At 60.7% G+C, this 16,620-nt stretch overlaps 2 protein-coding genes across 3 annotated transcripts in view; one reads left to right on the top strand and one right to left on the bottom strand.

Moving 5' to 3' along the window:
* The window catches only part of MEGF6 (multiple EGF like domains 6), a 76,838-nt gene extending 73,869 nt beyond the window's left edge, over positions 1-2,969 (top strand). For both annotated transcript variants that reach the window (XM_048326543.1, XM_048326545.1), the window contains 4 exons: positions 331-459; positions 542-670; positions 1,084-1,215; positions 1,826-2,969. In XM_048326543.1, the coding sequence (XP_048182500.1) occupies positions 331-459; positions 542-670; positions 1,084-1,215; positions 1,826-1,893 (458 nt within the window). In that variant the 3' untranslated portion in view covers positions 1,894-2,969. The remainder of the gene's footprint in view (positions 1-330; positions 460-541; positions 671-1,083; positions 1,216-1,825) is intronic.
* A 1,764-nt stretch (positions 2,970-4,733) lies between these two features.
* ARHGEF16 (Rho guanine nucleotide exchange factor 16) lies at positions 4,734-16,115 on the bottom strand. Its single transcript, XM_048326598.1, has 15 exons — positions 16,064-16,115; positions 13,431-14,001; positions 12,777-12,828; positions 12,186-12,355; positions 11,670-11,726; positions 11,072-11,232; positions 10,455-10,607; positions 9,952-10,081; positions 9,068-9,142; positions 8,131-8,223; positions 7,580-7,734; positions 7,061-7,240; positions 6,618-6,691; positions 6,142-6,243; positions 4,734-5,743 (listed from the first exon to the last, which is right to left on the bottom strand). The coding sequence occupies exons 2-15, from the start codon at positions 13,974-13,976 to the stop codon at positions 5,604-5,606; spliced, it is 2,088 nt and encodes a 695-aa protein (XP_048182555.1). The 5' UTR covers positions 13,977-14,001; positions 16,064-16,115; the 3' UTR covers positions 4,734-5,603.
* Positions 16,116-16,620: the final 505 nt, after the last annotated feature.

The raw sequence follows: 16,620 nt of genomic DNA, 5'->3' as shown, positions 1-16,620 counted from the left end.
CACACCGCGGGGCTCTCCCTTTCCCAGTGGTTCACAGCGAGCGCTTCCCAGGCAGCAGCGGCAGAGAGGTGATTCCTGATCTCTGCGTGACCCCACGGCCACCGCGGTGCCCTGCCAAGGCACACACTGCCCGGAGGTGCTGGCTACCGAGCAAATGCCGTGCAGCCGCGCATGGTGCTCGGCAGCTGAACGCGGGGCTCTGCCACCGCCACGGCGCTTGCCTGGGCACTTCTCGGGCAGAAAGGCTCGCTGCTTCTCCCTGCTGGGCTGACCGAGGCGCTGCTGCGGACTTGCACCCACGCACGCTCTAACGAGCTGTTCCCGTCCCAGGCTGTCCCCCGGGTTTCCACGGAGCGGGCTGCCGGGAGCGCTGCGACTGCGAGCACGGCGCCGGCTGTGACCCCGCCACCGGGCGCTGCCGCTGTCCCCCTGGGCTGCGGGGCGAGCGCTGTCACACAGGTACCGCCCAGCCTCGTCCCCTTCCCGGCGGATCCCGAGGGGTGGGCACGAGTGCGGGTGATGTGTTCCATGTCTCACACAGGCTGCAAGGAAGGCACCTACGGCGAGGGCTGCCAGCGGCTCTGTGACTGCCCCAGCGATGTCCCCTGCGACCCGGCCACGGGGCGCTGCCTGTGCCCCCCGGGCAAAACCGGCCCCACGTGTGCTGCAGGTGAGCTGAGCCACAGCTGGCCAGCGGAGGAAGGGGGCTGCGTGAGGGGAATTTTGCTGCCAGGAAGCTGGAAAGGGCTTTTTTTTCTGGTGTGTGTCACCTCATAGAGCGAGAGGGGCAGTGGCACTCTCCTCTCTGGCCCCTGTTTGCAGTGAGATCTGAATGCAAATTCTCCCCCAGCCGCCAGAGCCCGCGTGTTCAGATTGACACGGCCAAAAGGTTGAGGATTAAAGGCTGAAGGAACATCCTGGGGATGTTCTGACGTCCCGTGTCACCACGGCAAAAAGCTCTCTCTGCCCTATCCCACACCCAGCCTCCACCGCAAAGCTCTGCAGCATCCCGGGAAAGCTCTGAGCATTCCTGCTTGGCTGCTGCCACGGGCAACAGCCTGAGCAGCTCTGTACCCTCTGCAGACTGCCGGCCCACCCAGTTCGGCCCCGACTGCCGCCTGGCCTGCCAGTGTGCCCCCAGCAGCTCCTACTGCAACGCCAGGAACGGGCAGTGCCTCTGCCTGAACGGCCACACGGGACCCACATGCCGGGAAGGTGAGGGCAGGGCAGGGACAAGTGCAGCCAATGCCACCGGCTGCAGCCGCTGGGGAATCCCACAGCAGAACCCGCAGGAATGCTGTACCCTGCTCAGGCTGTGGGTGCTGCTCCGGGGGTTGGGTTTGGGAGCAGTAAATCAACTCAGTCCAGTCACTTAGGGTAGCACCTGCCTCTTGCCAAGCCCTTCGGTTGGTCTGACCCATTTGCTGTCGCTGCAGCCATGAGGGAGGTTTATGAAGCCTCAGAAATAAAGCTGTTTAGCAGCCTGGCCACAAATGTGCCCCTGGTAAAGCCAGGGCACAAATCCCACCCTCTTAGGAGCACGCTGGAACAATGATCCCGTGGAACCGCAGCGGAACTCCCACACTCCTCATTTCTGCCCAAACCATGACTGAACCTGTTGGCTCAGAGTGACCCCCGTGGGTGCTGGACAGGGGGGTGGGGGGCAGGAGGGTCTGACCTAAACCCAGAGACTGCAACCAGTGCTCCCAGTGGGGAGGGGAATGGGGAGGAGGCTGTGCCCCCCCAGCAGGGCAGGGTGTGAAGGGTCAGTCCTGCAGCAGGGCTGTCCGCAGCGAGGACTGACCTGTCCTGTCTTCCCTTCCAGCCACTCAGTCCCTGCCACCCACCAGGCCACCACCACCCCCGGAGGGGCTCCGGCCAGCAGAGAAGTAGGTCCTGCTCCGGGGAGCACTCCCTGGGTTTAACCAAGCAGCCACCTGAAGAAGCCAATGACCTGTAATGAACTCATTTATGAGCCACATGAGCAGCTCCTGTCTCCTGGCAACCCCAGCTGCTGCTTTTGGGGTGGTCTGATCGAGGCCGAAGCGCCCAGTATAACCAGTTCACTGTGCCAGCGCGGGCTGGCCGTGAGGACACGTGTGCCTACACCGGTGCATGCCTTTGGCCAGAGACCAGAGGACCAGCTCAGAAGGGATCAGTTCTGGCCAGGGGACAGTGGACTTTGACAGCTCGTGACACATTGCTGGCCTTCATCTTTTGGGTGCTGGGCTTGGGGAGGGCGCTGCAATCATGGTCCAAATCAGGTATTCATGCATAAATATTTATGGGAAGCTGCACCACGGTGCTGTCAGGACTGATGGCCGACAGTGCCCGGCTCTCCTGAGACTGGGCCTCCTGTGGATGCGCCACTTCACTTGAATTTTTTTTTTAAATTTGAATTTTCCGTGGTGTTTTACTGTAAATGACTGTTTGCCAGGGGAAAACATGCTGGGCTCCAGCACTCAGCTGCAGAGCTGGTGCCTCCTTGCTGACAGCACACGCTGTGCTGGATGAGCTTGGTGGGGGCCTGGAGTCTGTTCTTCATGCCAGCAGTTTGTGAGCCCATGGACCAGGAGTTTGTCAGCCCATGGCATTGCCCATGTCACTTATTCCAAGAAAAAGGAAGCCTAAATCAAGTGTGGCAATCAGAGACACTGCGTGGATGTGGACAAAGCTCTCGCACATATGGTCAATGCAAATCCCAGTTGGAATGTCCTCGCCCAGCCCTGAGCCCTGAGTTTGCCATTCCAGTCATAGCCAGGAGCTGGCCACCTGCAGCAGCGGGGAATGTCACCACTCCAATGTCACCACATCGGCCTGGCCAGGGCCCAGGGCCCCCTTTGTTTGCACAAAGCTCTTGGGCAGGTGAAACCTGAGAGCCGACACCGCCAGAGGAATCCCAGCTCTGCAGAGGAGAGGGACAGCCCTGTCCCCTCCCCATTACATCCCGTCCCATCCCACCCCATCCCATCCCATCCCATCCCATCCCATCCCATCCCATCCCATCCCATCCCATCCCATCCCATCCCACCCCGTCCCATCCCACCCCGTCCCACCCCGTCCCGTCCCGTCCCGTCCCGTCCCGTCCCGTCCCGTCCCATCCCACCCCATCCCATCCCACCCCATCCCATCCCATCCCACCCCATCCCATCCCACCCCATCCCATCCCATCCCATCCCATCCCACCCCGTCCCATCCCATCCCATCCCGTCCCGTCCCGTCCCGTCCCGTCCCATCCCATCCCATCCCATCCCACCCCGTCCCATCCCACCCCGTCCCATCCCACCCCGTCCCATCCCACCCCATCCCACCCCGTCCCATCCCATCCCGTCCCATCCCATCCCATCCCATCCCATCCCATCCCGTCCCGTCCCATCCCATCCCATCCCATCCCATCCCATCCCATCCCATCCCGTCCCGTCCCGTCCCATCCCATCCCATCCCATCCCATCCCATCCCATCCTACCCCATCCCACCCCGTCCCATCCCATCCCATCCCGTCCCGTCCCGTCCCATCCCATCCCATCCCATCCCATCCCACCCCGTCCCATCCCACCCCGTCCCATCCCATCCCATCCCATCCCATCCCATCCCATCCCATCCCATCCCATCCCGTCCCGTCCCGTCCCGTCCCACCCCGTCCCATCCCACCCCGTCCCATCCCATCCCATCCCATCCCATCCCATCCCATCCCATCCCATCCCATCCCATCCCATCCCATCCCATCCCATCCCCACTCCAGCGGCTGCAGCACAGCCCTGCCCAGGCGCTTGGCCTTTAAATTATTCCCACAGGGGCCAACTGAAAATAATAAAAGGATTGTTTCTTTTCCTGATGGAATTTATTTTAATCTGTATATAACTTGTAATTTTTGGGCTAATTCCTTTCTTATTTTATTTCTTCCTTAACAGTATTTTTTTTTGCATTAGATACCATTCTTGTGAAGAAATCATGTTAATAGAAGTATGTAGTGAAGGACCAAAATCGTGTTGTCAGGGTTGGATGGTGGATAAGCAGGGAGCAGGAGGATTTTGTCCATGTGCCAAATGACCCCAGTCAGTGCTGCTGCCGATTCTCCAGACAATCATCCCTCGGCTTCCCTGTGCCTTGAACTTCCTGGGGCCCTGGAGGAAGGTTCCAGTGACTGGGAGCAGCACAGGAGGAGGAGGAGGCCAGTGGAGATGCTCTGCCTCGATGGCCCTGCTCCAGGAGAACATGGAAACGGCCTTAACCATGGGGATAGATCCATCCTGTCCCATTCCAGCTGCAGCTCCGTGACTCCTGGCAGCTGCTCAGAGCAAACCACGTGTCTGAGCATGGGACTGCAGCAACCCTGTACCTGTATTTTTATATAATGTTCTTTTCCTGTTCATATTTCTTAATACAGTTTGTTTGCTTCCTCTTTTCTTGATCTCTTTTTGGATCTTCTTTAATTTAGCACTGATGAAAAACGTTACTTTCTCCACAGTTAAAGAGAAAGAAACAGAAAGCCTGGCTGAGTTTCTACTTACCTTGTCTCTCTCAGTCAAATACAGCTGACAGCTGCTCCAGGTGACAGCAGGCTGGCACTCAGGGTGTTTCATGAGATACACATTTTGTGTGAGAACACACAGAGGCCACAGCAATACCACCAGCAGGATGGAACTTCTTTTTAAGGCTCATAGCTGGGACAGCCTGGCTCCTTGGAGCTGTCATACTCAGGGACACTGTCACGGCTAATAGAGAACACGTGGTTCATTGGTATCCAAGAATTTATTGCTACTTTAATTTACAGTTTAACAGTTTGATCAGAACAGACCTTCCACCAACGCTGCCCCTGTGAATGTGAAGCTGGCAGTGTGTGGGGTTGGCTCACCCCAAAATTGTAGCTGCCATGTCCCCTGCACGGGGTGTGATGGGCTGAGCCCCGGGCAGAGCCCCCTCCCCAGCTTGGGAGGAGGGAAAGGCAGGTGGGAGCTGCAGCACCGCTCCTCATCTTGCCCCTGCTTCCCCCTCTGCCTGGAGCATCCATGCCCGGCCCCAGAGCTGACTCCATGGGAACAACTCTGACATCAAGTATTTCATCCAGTGACAGAAATGTGTCTGGCATCACCTCACCTGGGCAGGTCCTGGGACAAAGGGCCCAAGAATTATTGTGGGGGGAAGAGACAGAAAAAAGAGAAAAAAATGGTAAAACTGGGTCGAGGCCTAAGCCAAGCACATGGATTTCAGTTCCTAACAATCCCTGATTGGGGGGTGCTCTCCCCACACCAGGTGTGCAGTAGGTGCTGGCCCTGGTGCCAGCAGGGACGGAGACGGCGGCGCGGGCACCCCAGAGCCCGGAACAGCCTCGGCCTTTCCAACTGAGCCAAGGCCTGGGCTGCTCCTGGAGCCTGTTCCAGGTCACCGGGGCCAGCACTGCCAGGAGTGCCCGGTGCCAGCTCCCACGTGCAGGAGCTGCTGCGTCGCAGCTGTCACACAGACCCGTCCTGGCCGGTGAGATCTGCAGCAAGCACAGTTCAAGAACAGCTCTGCTGCTGCCTCCTCCCCGTGGGCTCAGTCTGCAGAGGTCTGGAGGTCCCTGAGGCAGGTCCCTGAGGCCGAGGGGTGCCTCTGGGCTGTCCCTACACGTCGGTCTCGATGCGCAGCCGCTCCATGCGCCGCACGTTGCCCTCCGCGGCCACGCGGCTCGTGATGGGCCGGGCACAGGCCTGGGGGAACCAGCCCCGCTCCCCGTCCCGCAGCCGCTCCCCCCAGCACCAGCCTAGGAGAGAACAGAGCGGGTGACAGGGCCAGGAAGGGCCATGGATCCTGGGGATGCACCATTCCCCGCCCTTGGAGGTGCTGGCTAGAGGCGTCCAGGGATGGCAGGGCAGGTGGTTTCTGATTTACTGCCTGTTCTGGGGTGCGTTTCTCCCCCTCCTGAGGCCTCTACTGCTGGTGCCAGCCACAGCCTGCACACAGGAGTCACCCCTAAGGAACACAACAGCTGCCCATGGCAGTGCCACCTCCCTCAGTCTCTGCTGGGGCACAGCACCAGCAGCCAGGGCTTCCTGGAAGCTTCTGCAATTGCTGAAATCCCACTTCCTGGTGATCACTGAAGATTCTCCCGCCCTGGCTCTGCTAAGGTCAGAGCCTGCCCCTGCCCTCGCCGGCACTCACCGTCCTCTCCCCCCAGCACCAGGACAACGTCTGCCTGCTGCAGGGACAGCTCATCAGCCTCCTTGGCCAGGTAGGCGCGGATGATCTCCACCTGGCTCAGGTCTGCAGGACAGGGGACAGCAGGGACAGTGAGCAGACACAGCCCCCTGCTCAGCCATGACCCCTGGCTGCCCACCCACCACTCCACAGCACAGCGTGCTCCATTCTCTCCTGTCCCTGCCCCTTATCCCTCCCAGCTTGCCAAACCTCCTCTAACAACAGCTGAAGGCATTCCTGGAATTCCACTGCGCCTCCCAGGAAATGTATTTAAGGTTAATTGTGACTGATAACAGGAGGCAACTCCTAAGGAGCAAGGCGTGGGGCTTTCCTCTCCATTGGCAGGAGTGGAGGAGAACCAGGTAGAAACCTGGGCCTGCAAAGGCTCCGGTGTAACAGGGAATGCCAGCGGAGCCAGGCTGCCCTCTGGCACACGGTACCTCCTTTGGGAGTGCTGTCAGGCTTCTCCTTTTCCCTGTGCATCAGCGCCGCGATCCACCGGGCCCGGTCACTCCTGCCAGAGGGAAACACAGAGAAAGCCTTAGGGACAGCATCCCTGTGGCCAGCAGTAGCTGGACATTCCCAGCAGGATGAATGCTTTCCAGGGGAGTCATTTGATCTGAGTATTCAGTGTAAGGATGCTTTTCCCAAGTGGCACACACAGCCCAGCTGCTCTGCTTCATTTGGACAGGAGAAGCTGATACGGGAATTATATGGGAAATCTAAGAGACAGGAAGGAACAGAGCCTGGGAGAAGCCTGTGCACATCCCCGTTTCTGGGAGGAGGAGCATGGGGGTAAAGGGAGCTTTGCAGAAGCCTCAGAGGATTCCCAGGACACCAGTTCATGCCAGGAGCCAAAGCAAAATCCCAGCGTGCCACTCACAGCGTCTCCGCCGACAGCACCACCTCTTCCCGCCGGCCCTCACTGTCCTTCTCCAGCACCACCCGCAGCAGGTGCCCGCCGGCCTTGCCAGGAGGAGGGGAGGGTGGGTCCATGCTCTCCACCTTCTCCACGGTGACCTGGTCCAGCGTGGCGTAGTTCATGACCGTGTAACTCTCCTCGCTGCGGCACAGACGGGATCAGCGCCTCAGCTCTGGGGTCTGGGCCACTTCCCGGCTCCCAGCCCGGCACAGGAGGCTCAGCAGGCACTGCCAGAGCAGCCTGGAGCTGATTGTCAGGGTGGGACATGGCTCTGGGGACTTGCTGGCCACCCACCCATCCACCCACCGAGGCAAAGCCACTGGTGGGACTGGGCGCTTCTCTTCCGTCTGACAAGGAACACCTCAAGAAGGTCAAACCAGGGAAATCTCACGGATTTCTCAGGTATGTGCCGCTTGGGAAATTGGGTTTAACCCCCTGGCTGTTCTCCAGGGAAAGGCAGGGCCCTCCCCACAGCCTCACCTCTTCTTCTTGGTGATGATGAGGACGTCGTTGAACAGGAAGAGGTGGCAGAGGCGGCCGGCGCCGCGGCGGAAGATCCCGGCCTCCTCCGAGAGCAGCAGGTGCAGCTCCCCCCGCTTCAGCAGCCACCGGGACACCGAGATCAGCGGGAAAGGCTGGAACAGCGCCAGGAACAGGCTGAGTTACCGCCCTCCTCACCAGCAGCACTGAACCAAGGCAAGAACTGAACGTGCAGCGGCCCTGGGGTCAGCTGGGACGGACATACCACATGGGTTTAAGTGCCTATTCCAAAGGATTTTCCAGGAGGCAGGTGGAAGGCGGAGCAGCTGTGCACCCCACTCCTGCACAGCCAGAGATGCAGCCCCTGGACCCCAACAGCCCCTGGACCCCAACAGCCCCTGGACCCCAAGAGTGGGTGACAATGTCATGGGGCTTTACCACACCCTTTAGAAACCGTGTGCATCCAACAGCCCAGTCCAGGCTTCCCAGAAGGATTCCCTGTCTGGACAGGCCCCAGAAGACTTCCCACCACCACTTCCACAAGAGCTCACCTTTTTCTTCCCAAATTCCAGCTGTTTCTGCAAGGTGTACATCTGCTCCGTCCTCTCCATAGCCCGAGCTCCCTCATTGCAGCTCTTGACCAGCTGGGAAGAGAAAAAGGTCCCAAGGGAAATGGAGAAGGGTTGGACACTGAGCCCCATCCACCTCCCACACCACCCCCAGCATTAGGGACTGTCCTGCTTCCCTGAGCAGGAGAGAGACAAATCCTGGCACAGGCTTCAGGCCAGGTTTGGGAAAAGGCAGTGGGATGCTCTCCTGGAGAGAGACGGCACATGGGCTCTGCCTGGACACTCAAGTGAACCTGCACCAAAACCAAGGAGCAGCAGGAAGAGGAAGAATTAATCATCTGAGAAGAGCTCCAGGCAGGAGGATGGACAATCACACAGAGGGGAGGACTCTGCTTGGATGTGAGAGTGGGACTGACTGGGAGCACCAGGAATGTGCTGCCAAGAGCAGCTCTGCAGGGGGATGAAAGGAAGAGTCATCACTGGCACGGTGGTGGCCGCAGTCTCTGTGGCCCTTTGGCCCCTGTGACTGACCAGTGGATGGGAAAACACAGCGAGAGGACAGCCAGGAGCATGGACAGTGCACAGCTCATGACTCCTGCGCTCCACACTTCCCTCTCTGCTTCATTCACTGCCCTTTGCTCAAATCCCCAAAAAACACGGCCAGAGTTGTCCCAGGAAGGACAAAGATGGGCCAAAGAGGAAAGAAGAAAAGAGGACAAGAAAAAGGAACAAACCAAGATCAGGTGACAAAGGTGAGAAGGGAAAAGAAGTGTTCATCCAGCAGCTGTTTGGAGCAGAGGAGCCTCAAGTGAGCCGACACTGGGAGGGAAATGAGAGGCCGGAATGGCAGTGTTGGATCAGCGCTGCAGAAGGCTGAGCTGGCAGGAGGAGAGGTGGAGGGCTGGCAGCTGGGCCTCACCTTGCTGATGGCCTTCACAGCGCGGGTGGCAGCTCCGTACGCTGCAGAGTGTGCGTTTGTTTTTTGCTGGACGGTCTGGAATTCCAAGATAAGAAGCTTTAGTGATCCTGCACCACAGGGGAGGGAGCAGCAGCTGCTTCCCAGGGATTTCAGGATGCCACGCGTTGATTGAGCCCTTCCCGGGGGTCAAAGGAAGGTTTAACAGTGCTGGGAGCTGTGAATCTGGGTGCTTCATGTCTGATACGTGCCTGGCCACCCCCTGGCCCTCACCCCTGCAAACCAGCACGGACTGGGAGCAGTTACTGGAAATCCCACATCCAGCAGCTTTGCCATGTAGAGCAGATTTCCACGAAGAATGCAAGACCTGCTTTCCATTGCTGGGCTGCCTGACCACTCATCACTCAGGACACCTGTGCCACCCCACCAGGGGACCCAGATATGGCACAGAAGAACCTCAGGTCTCCCAAATGGGTGTCACCAAGGTCTCTCTGAAACAGCTAGCAAGACCATTTGTTGCAGTGGGGATCCTGCAACACCAAGGCATGAAGTGTTCTTCACAGAGCTTTAAGCTGCACACCTGACACCCTGCAGAGAAGCAGATTGCTCTGGATACAAATCACAGAACCACAAAATATGCTGAGTTGGAAGGGACCCATTAGGATCATCAAGTCCAACTGCTGGCCCTGCACAGGACACCCCAAGAATCCCACCACGTGCCTGAGAGTTATCCAAATGCTTCTCCTAAATAAGTGCTCAGCATTCAGGCCCCAGCTCCCAGAGGGCTGGAAGTCCAAGCAGAGGCTGTCCCGGGCTCAACAAACCAAAGGGAATAGCAGAGTCACCTCTCCAGAGGTGCCAAGCAATGCCACCGTGTGACTACTTACATCTAAGAGCAGGGGAAGCCGTGTTACCCTCTGCATGGGCAGAATGAGAAACGAGATCATTGGCAGGCCTCCACACTCTGGTTTCCTTTCAATTTGTTTCAGGGTCTCTTTAAATAAGGGGTTTGTGGTTCTGGAACAGGACAAGAAATCTCCATTAACTCTGCTCTTCAGTTGTCAGGATTTTCCAGCAGCTCTCCACACACGGGAAATGCAGGGCAGTGATGGCACTGCCTCGGGTGCTCATTGTCACTCTGCCGGGCTCAGAGTCCCCAGCTGGGCAGAAATGGGACTGATCCCACAGCAGGTGGTGGAAAAGCACCCAGAGACAGATGGTGAGCCCACCAAAAGGTGGGTAAAGCCACAGATGTACCAACAACACACTCAAACTTGGCCTGGAGATGAACAGGGCCCATCTGTGTCCCTACGTGTTATTGACCCCTGCAAACCCTGGAGCCCAGAGCCCCTCAGAGGCAATTCCTGGTCAGCCCAAGCCCTGTACTCACAGCAGCTTATCCAGTGTTCTCTGCTGATAGACTTCATTGGAGCAGTAGCTGATGTAGGGGTTGAAGTGTTTTGAGGCGTGTTCTTCCACGATGTCACTGATGTCAGGGATCAGGAGGTGCTCCTGGTGTCGCTTCTCCAGCTCTTCAAAGAAGCTGAGGCGAGAATTTAAATGACCTCACCACATGACTCACCAGAGCTGGACAAACTGAATGTTCCCACTGCAGCTTCTCCTCAGTTTTCCCAGAGGAGATGGGGCCTGGATCCCTTCTGGCAGGGCAGCTCCAGCAGCAGGGACACCCACACCTTCCCCAGAGGCACAGGCTTCCACCATTCCTGCACGGGATCCCTCCTCCACCTCAGCCCTCCATGAGGTTTAGTTTCTGTCCCATGGGGAAGCCACAAGCCCTGAACGCCCCCGCAGCCATTCCCAGGGCTGCTGCATCCTCCTCCTGCTGCTTTCCCACATGGACACAGCTTGCCCAGCACCATCTCTCAAGGCGTTTGCTCCCCCACTCCCAGGGAGTACCTTCAACAATCCAAGGGATGGTTGGTTTTGCACTACAAACTCAGAATCCCCTCCCAGGCCTGCCTGGTGCCAGCCCCCAGCCCTACTTGCCTCGTGCTGACTGTCAGGATGTCACCGATGTTGGAGAAGAGGTGGTGGTGCTCTGTCTGAGTCATGGTCTCCTTCAGCTCCTCTGACCTCATGAAGTGGCCCACCAGGATGCTCAGGCTGTGCATGTAGGAGTACTCGGAAGTGATGATCTCAAACATTGCCTGGGGAAAGCAGGGCAGGGAAGATGCAACAGCACAAACCGACTGCACAAAGCCAGGAATTAATTGCTAAATCTTGTTTATACTCTTTTGGCATGAAGCCACGGGAAATTACTTGGCTCCATGTCGGTTCTCTCTGTCACCTCATGCATGCCCTGGCCAACACCAATAACCCCAGTGTGTTTTAGGACACCCAGTTGCTAAAAAGCCACAGCATGAAGATGTTTTCCCTTCCCAACAGCATCCAATGGAGCTGCCTGTTTTCCCACCAATTCATGCAGGTGAGCCCTCCCAGCACTGCCCAGTCATGGAGCAGCTGGAAGCAGCAGCACCACGAACTGAGCTGAGCCCAGCTCCACCTGGAGCCGACCCTGACAGAGCCACGTGTGTCCCTTTGGTGCCTCTGCTGCGCTCCCGGGCATGTCCCAGGCTGCTCTCACCTCCTGCCGCTTGCGCTCCTCGGGGGAGATCCTCTGCAGGATGCCCGACTCCAGAACCTGTGGAGAGAGGCTGGGATGAGCAGGAACGATGGTCCTTGCACGCCCTCTAGTGCGGCCTGGGGCTGTGTCAGCCGCCCCATCGCCCATCCCACACCATCCCACACCACCACCCACCATCACCCATCACCACCCACCACCACCGCTGCCCATCATCACTCACTCCTGCATCACCCACCATGGCATCACCCGGCCCCCCAGCCCCCCGTAGCTGGCTGCTGCCACTCCCTGGATGAAGATGACCATCCCCGCAGTCCGCAGGGAAAGCCCAGGAAGGAGCACCCGCCTTCCCCTCAGCTGTGGGTGAAGCCCAACCACAGCAGCACCACCAGCACCAATGGCCCTGGGCAGACCCTGTGTGTCCCAGCCAGGGCTGGACAGCCCAGAACATCCCAGTGCAAGGACTAACGCTGTGGAATCATCCTCTCAGAGCTCTCAGACTCTCTGGACTGCCCCTACCTCTGGGAGCTGGCTCCAGGTCACCTGTGCCGGGCGGTAGCTCTGCACCACGATAGCGGCGCCCAGAGGGGACGGCTCCTCTGGCACGGGATCCTCCAGCAAGTCCTCGTCTGACTCATGGCTGACAGAGTTCAGACCTCTCTCACGGATCTCCTGATACAGCCGGGGCTCTGTGGAGGAGAAGACACAAGGTCAGCACAGCCCCTCCCAGCCAGGCCCACGGCTTCCCTTCCCACCACGGCTGCCTTGCCCTGTTGGCCATGAGCCACCAGCGCCAGTGAGCCCGGGCCAGAAACTCCCTGATGAGGTTGGACTTTGCACTGCAGTGATTACCCAGTGGCTCCTGCTCCCAACAGCCTCCCACAGCTCTCCCATTTTCCCTGGGAGCCATCCAGATGCCAGCACGGCAGCAACTGGAGAGTTATCTGCCCCAGGAATGGGAAAGCAGGGCAGCATTGCTCCTCTTGCTTCGGGGAAACAGACACAAAAGCCATGGCCCCAGGCCGTGGACAGGGAGCAGCACAGTGGGAAGGGAAGCCTTGTAGGGATTTGCTTGGCTGAGGCAGAAGGGACAGGGATGGGAGCACTCACGGTCCTTGAACGAGCCGCCGCGCTTCTGCACCCGCTTCCGCCCGAGGGCTCTCTGCGAGGGCAAGAGGAGAGCCTGCTGTGCTTACCACACTTCTGAGGCCCTGGGAAAACTCCTTCAGGAAAAGCGGGAGTTACCTGTGCCAGTCAGCCCACACCGCCCTGTTCTTTCAGCCTGGCTCTTGTCTGAGCTCTGTTTGCCTTACCCAGGTGACTCAGCCTTCACCTCCCGCAATCAGGGTCACGATCCCAACCATTCCATACCTACACTGCTGCTGTCGAATCTCCCTTGCACCTGGACTTTGCCTGCTCTGGAGTCTCCCTTTCCCCAGACGTGCTTCACCCATGTTTGTGTACGCCTGGAGCCGTTCTCCCTGCCAGCCCCACCCTGCAAACATCCCACAGCCGCCTGCCAAGCGGCCCCGGAGCAGCCAGTTCCACTCCCCACAAAAACCATGTCAGCTATTCCCAGGCTCTCCAGGGACCTGCAGCATCTGCTGGTGACACGGAGCTTCCCAGGCACCAGTCACGACACCAGGCTCAGCAAACCAGCTCCAAAACTGGCCAGAGCTGTGGGCCCTGCAGCTCCTCTGTCACCACCAGGAAAGCAGGACCCCATCCCTGCCTGACAGGGGTGACAGAGGGTGCCAAACCCACCTTGCTCCTGCCGGGGCTGCGGTCGGGCAGGACGCTGCCATCCTCGGACACGGGCTTCAGTGAGGGAGTGGCCTTTGGTGGCTCCAGCTCGGCGCCCAGGCCCTTCATGGCTGCGCGGTAGGACATGTTCCTCAGGTTGCGTTTGAGGGTCCCTCCGCCATCATCCTCATCCTCCGCCTCCAGGGCCAGGATGGGGACGGACGCCCTCTTCGGGTCGGGGCTCAGGGGTTCCCGGCTCGCCCCGAAGCTCTGGTGCCGGGAGGGGCTGTTCTTGGGCTTGGAGGAGACGGCCAAGCTCTTGGGAATGAGCTGCTGGGTGCCCACCTTCAGCGCGGCCGGGCTGTCCGTGCTGAGGATGATGCGCCGGGGCTCGGCCGAGGTGGGGGAGGCCAGGGGTGACACTGGGGTGGCACCGGGAGCTGTGGTGGAGCTGCGCTTCTCAGGGGGACAGGTTGGGCTGGGGGGCTCTGGCCGCACCGGATGGCATCGGTACTCCAGGAGCAAGGTCTTGTCATCCACAGAGGTACCAGAGGGGCTCCGAGACATGGTGGAGGCTCAGAGAAGCAGCAAGCTGAGGAGGACAGACAGACAGACAGACAGACACCTCCCAGTGAGGCTTCAGGAATTTACACAGAGCCACGGGAACCTTGGGACAGTGCAGAACTCGGCCTCCACCTTCCCAAGGTGCTCCACAGGCAGGGCCTGTATGGACACATTTGGGATGCTGTCACCGCCTGCGCGCCTCGCAGGGCCACCCGTGTGCCAGGGCCAGCCTGGGGGCTCCAGGACATGGCCGGGCACTGGGAGCGGCCGGGCACCGGGAGCGGCCGCGCACCGGGAGCGGCCGGGCACAGGGAACAGCCGGGCACCGGGAGCGGCCGGGCACCGGGAACAGCCGGGCACAGGGAGCGGCCGGGCACAGGGAGCGGCCGGGCACAGGGAGCGGCCGGGCACAGGGAACAGCCGGGCACAGGGAGCGGCCGGGCACCGGGAACAGCCGGGCACAGGGAGCGGCCGGGCACAGGGAGCGGCCGGGCACAGGGAACAGCCGGGCACAGGGAGCGGCCGGGCACAGGGAGCGGCCGGGCACCGGGAACAGCCGGGCACAGGGAGCGGCCGGGCACCGGGAGCGGCCGGGCACCGGGAGCGGCCGGGCACAGGGAACGGCCGGGCACAGGGAGCGGCCGGGCACAGGGAACGGCCGGGCACAGGGAGCGGCCGCGCACAGGGAACGGCCGGGCACAGGGAGCGGCCGGGCACCGGGAGCGGCCGGGCACCGGGAGCGGCCGGGCACCGGGAACGGCCGGGCACAGGGAACAGCCGGGCACAGGGAGCGGCCGGGCACCGGGAACGGCCGGGCACCGGGAGCGGCCGGGCACCGGGAGCGGCCGGGCACCGGGAGCGGCCAGGCCGTGCCGCAGGCACTGGACAGGCTCAGGCCTGAGCCGGGCAGGCCTGGAGCCTCACCAAGCCCCGCTCCTGCCACGCCTCCGTGTCCTCTTATTCCCCTTTGGGGTGCTGCCAGCCACCACAGCCAGTCTGCACCCTCCTGAATGCCACCTCCCCCGGGCTGTGGAATCCCCGGCGGCGGCGCCTGGCTGTGAAGCCTGTGCTCCTCCAAGCTCGTACCTGCCCCAAATCAGGCCGAGGGCGGCTCCACACTGCCCACAAAAACACCTGCTCCACTCCCTGGGGCTCCTCAGCCGGGGTTAAGGTCACTCATCCCCTCCTGTGCCACCCACAGTACCGTGCACCTACGGAACTCTGCCCCCACAGAACACACAGAGCGTTTTACGCCCTTTGCTTATTACAAAACTTCGGGAGAAATTATGGTTTAGCTGTCCTCAACTGAGATCCCATTGTGCGCCAGTGCCATCTCCAAGCTGTTCCTTTTCAAAGACCAGGAAGCAAACCAAGGCTGGACAGTGCTTTTCCCTGCATGAATGACTGGCAAGAGCACAACACAGACCCATCAACAACAGCTCATTTGACAGAGATGCTGCTCATTCCACTGTCCTTGGATGCGGGACACATGCTCTGTGTCCAGAGGGCTGCCAAGTGTCCTGCGGACGAGGAAAGCGCCACATTCTGCTCTTAACCCCATCCTGGCTGAGGATGAAGCTTATCCTAAGCCCTTGTAGCAATAAACAGGCCTCAATGCAGAGGCTCTGGGGGCTGCAGCATCGGTGCCGGGCTGGAGGGAGGCTCGGTGGCAGCACAGGCCATCGACCCCCCGTATCCCTGCCCACGGTGGCACACGGGCACAGGCACCGTAACTCGGTGCTTCCATCCCTGCGTGCCCAGGGCTGGGCTCTAAACGGGCACGGTAGGATACCCAAACCCCCCTAGGATGGACCCAACCCCTCTCCGCATCGCTGGCTACCGAGACCCTCGGGGACAGCGGGGACAGAGCCGCGGGAGGACGAGCCCCGGCTGCGGCTCGGGAGGGACGGGACAGCCGGTCCCCGCCGTGCCCTCCCCGGAAGGCGCTCGGCAGCCTCTCGCTCGGGGCCGCCGCCCGCACGGCTGCCCGGGAGCCCCGGTGCCAGTGCCGGTGCCGGTGCCGGTCCCTCCCCGGGGTCCCCGGTCCCTCCGCAGCGCCCCAGCCCCGACCCCGCCGCGCCCGCACCTACCCGCGCCCCTCGGAGCCAGAGCGGCGGCGGCGGCGGGGCGGGCCGGGGACGGGATGGGAGGGACCGGCATGGGCTGGGAGGGACCGGGGCGGCACCGGGGGAGGTGCCGGGCAGGCCTCGGAGGCCGTGCCGGGGTGGAGGTGCTGCTCGGAGCTCGGAGCCCGGAGCCGCGGCGGTGTCCTGCCGGTCCCGGGTCCGAGGAGCGCTCTGCTCCCTGCCGCGCCCTGGCTTCCCAGGAGTGAAAAATTAATTAATCGTCACTAGGAACAGTGTTTTACTGCTTCTCGATGAGTCTTAAGCAGGTGTTTGCGCGGAGCGGCGCTGCCGGCCGCTGGGCTCTCGGCATTCCCCGTCCCCTCGAGCCGCCTCTCCGAGGTCACTGAAGGCGAGGGGATTATTCGGTGTCGTTCTGCTGTCACGTTAATGGGTGACAAACGGGTGTGCCCCGGCTGTCCTCGGGGTCTGGCCGGCGCACACGCGGTATTTCAGCAGCCCAGGGACTGCCCCTTACTCCAGGGGCTCTTCAGTGGTCAAAGGTAACCTCAGGCGGTCCCTCT

Source organism: Corvus hawaiiensis, chromosome 22 (genome assembly GCF_020740725.1).
Source record: "Corvus hawaiiensis isolate bCorHaw1 chromosome 22, bCorHaw1.pri.cur, whole genome shotgun sequence".
In the NCBI taxonomy this organism is placed as follows: Eukaryota; Metazoa; Chordata; class Aves; order Passeriformes; family Corvidae; genus Corvus; species Corvus hawaiiensis.
This window is presented reverse-complemented; position numbering and strand designations above follow the sequence as displayed.

Coding starts and splice junctions, on each gene's coding strand:
- ARHGEF16 (XM_048326598.1), bottom strand. CDS start 13,976: ATGTCTCGGAGCCCCTCTGGTACCTCTGTGGATGACAAGACCTTGCTC. Junction 10,608..11,071: donor ATCCTGACAGTCAGCACGAG/GCAAGTAGGGCT, acceptor TTCTCGCCTCAG/CTTCTTTGAAGAGCTGGAGA. Junction 9,143..9,951: donor GGCTTCCCCTGCTCTTAGAT/GTAAGTAGTCAC, acceptor TTGGAATTCCAG/ACCGTCCAGCAAAAAACAAA.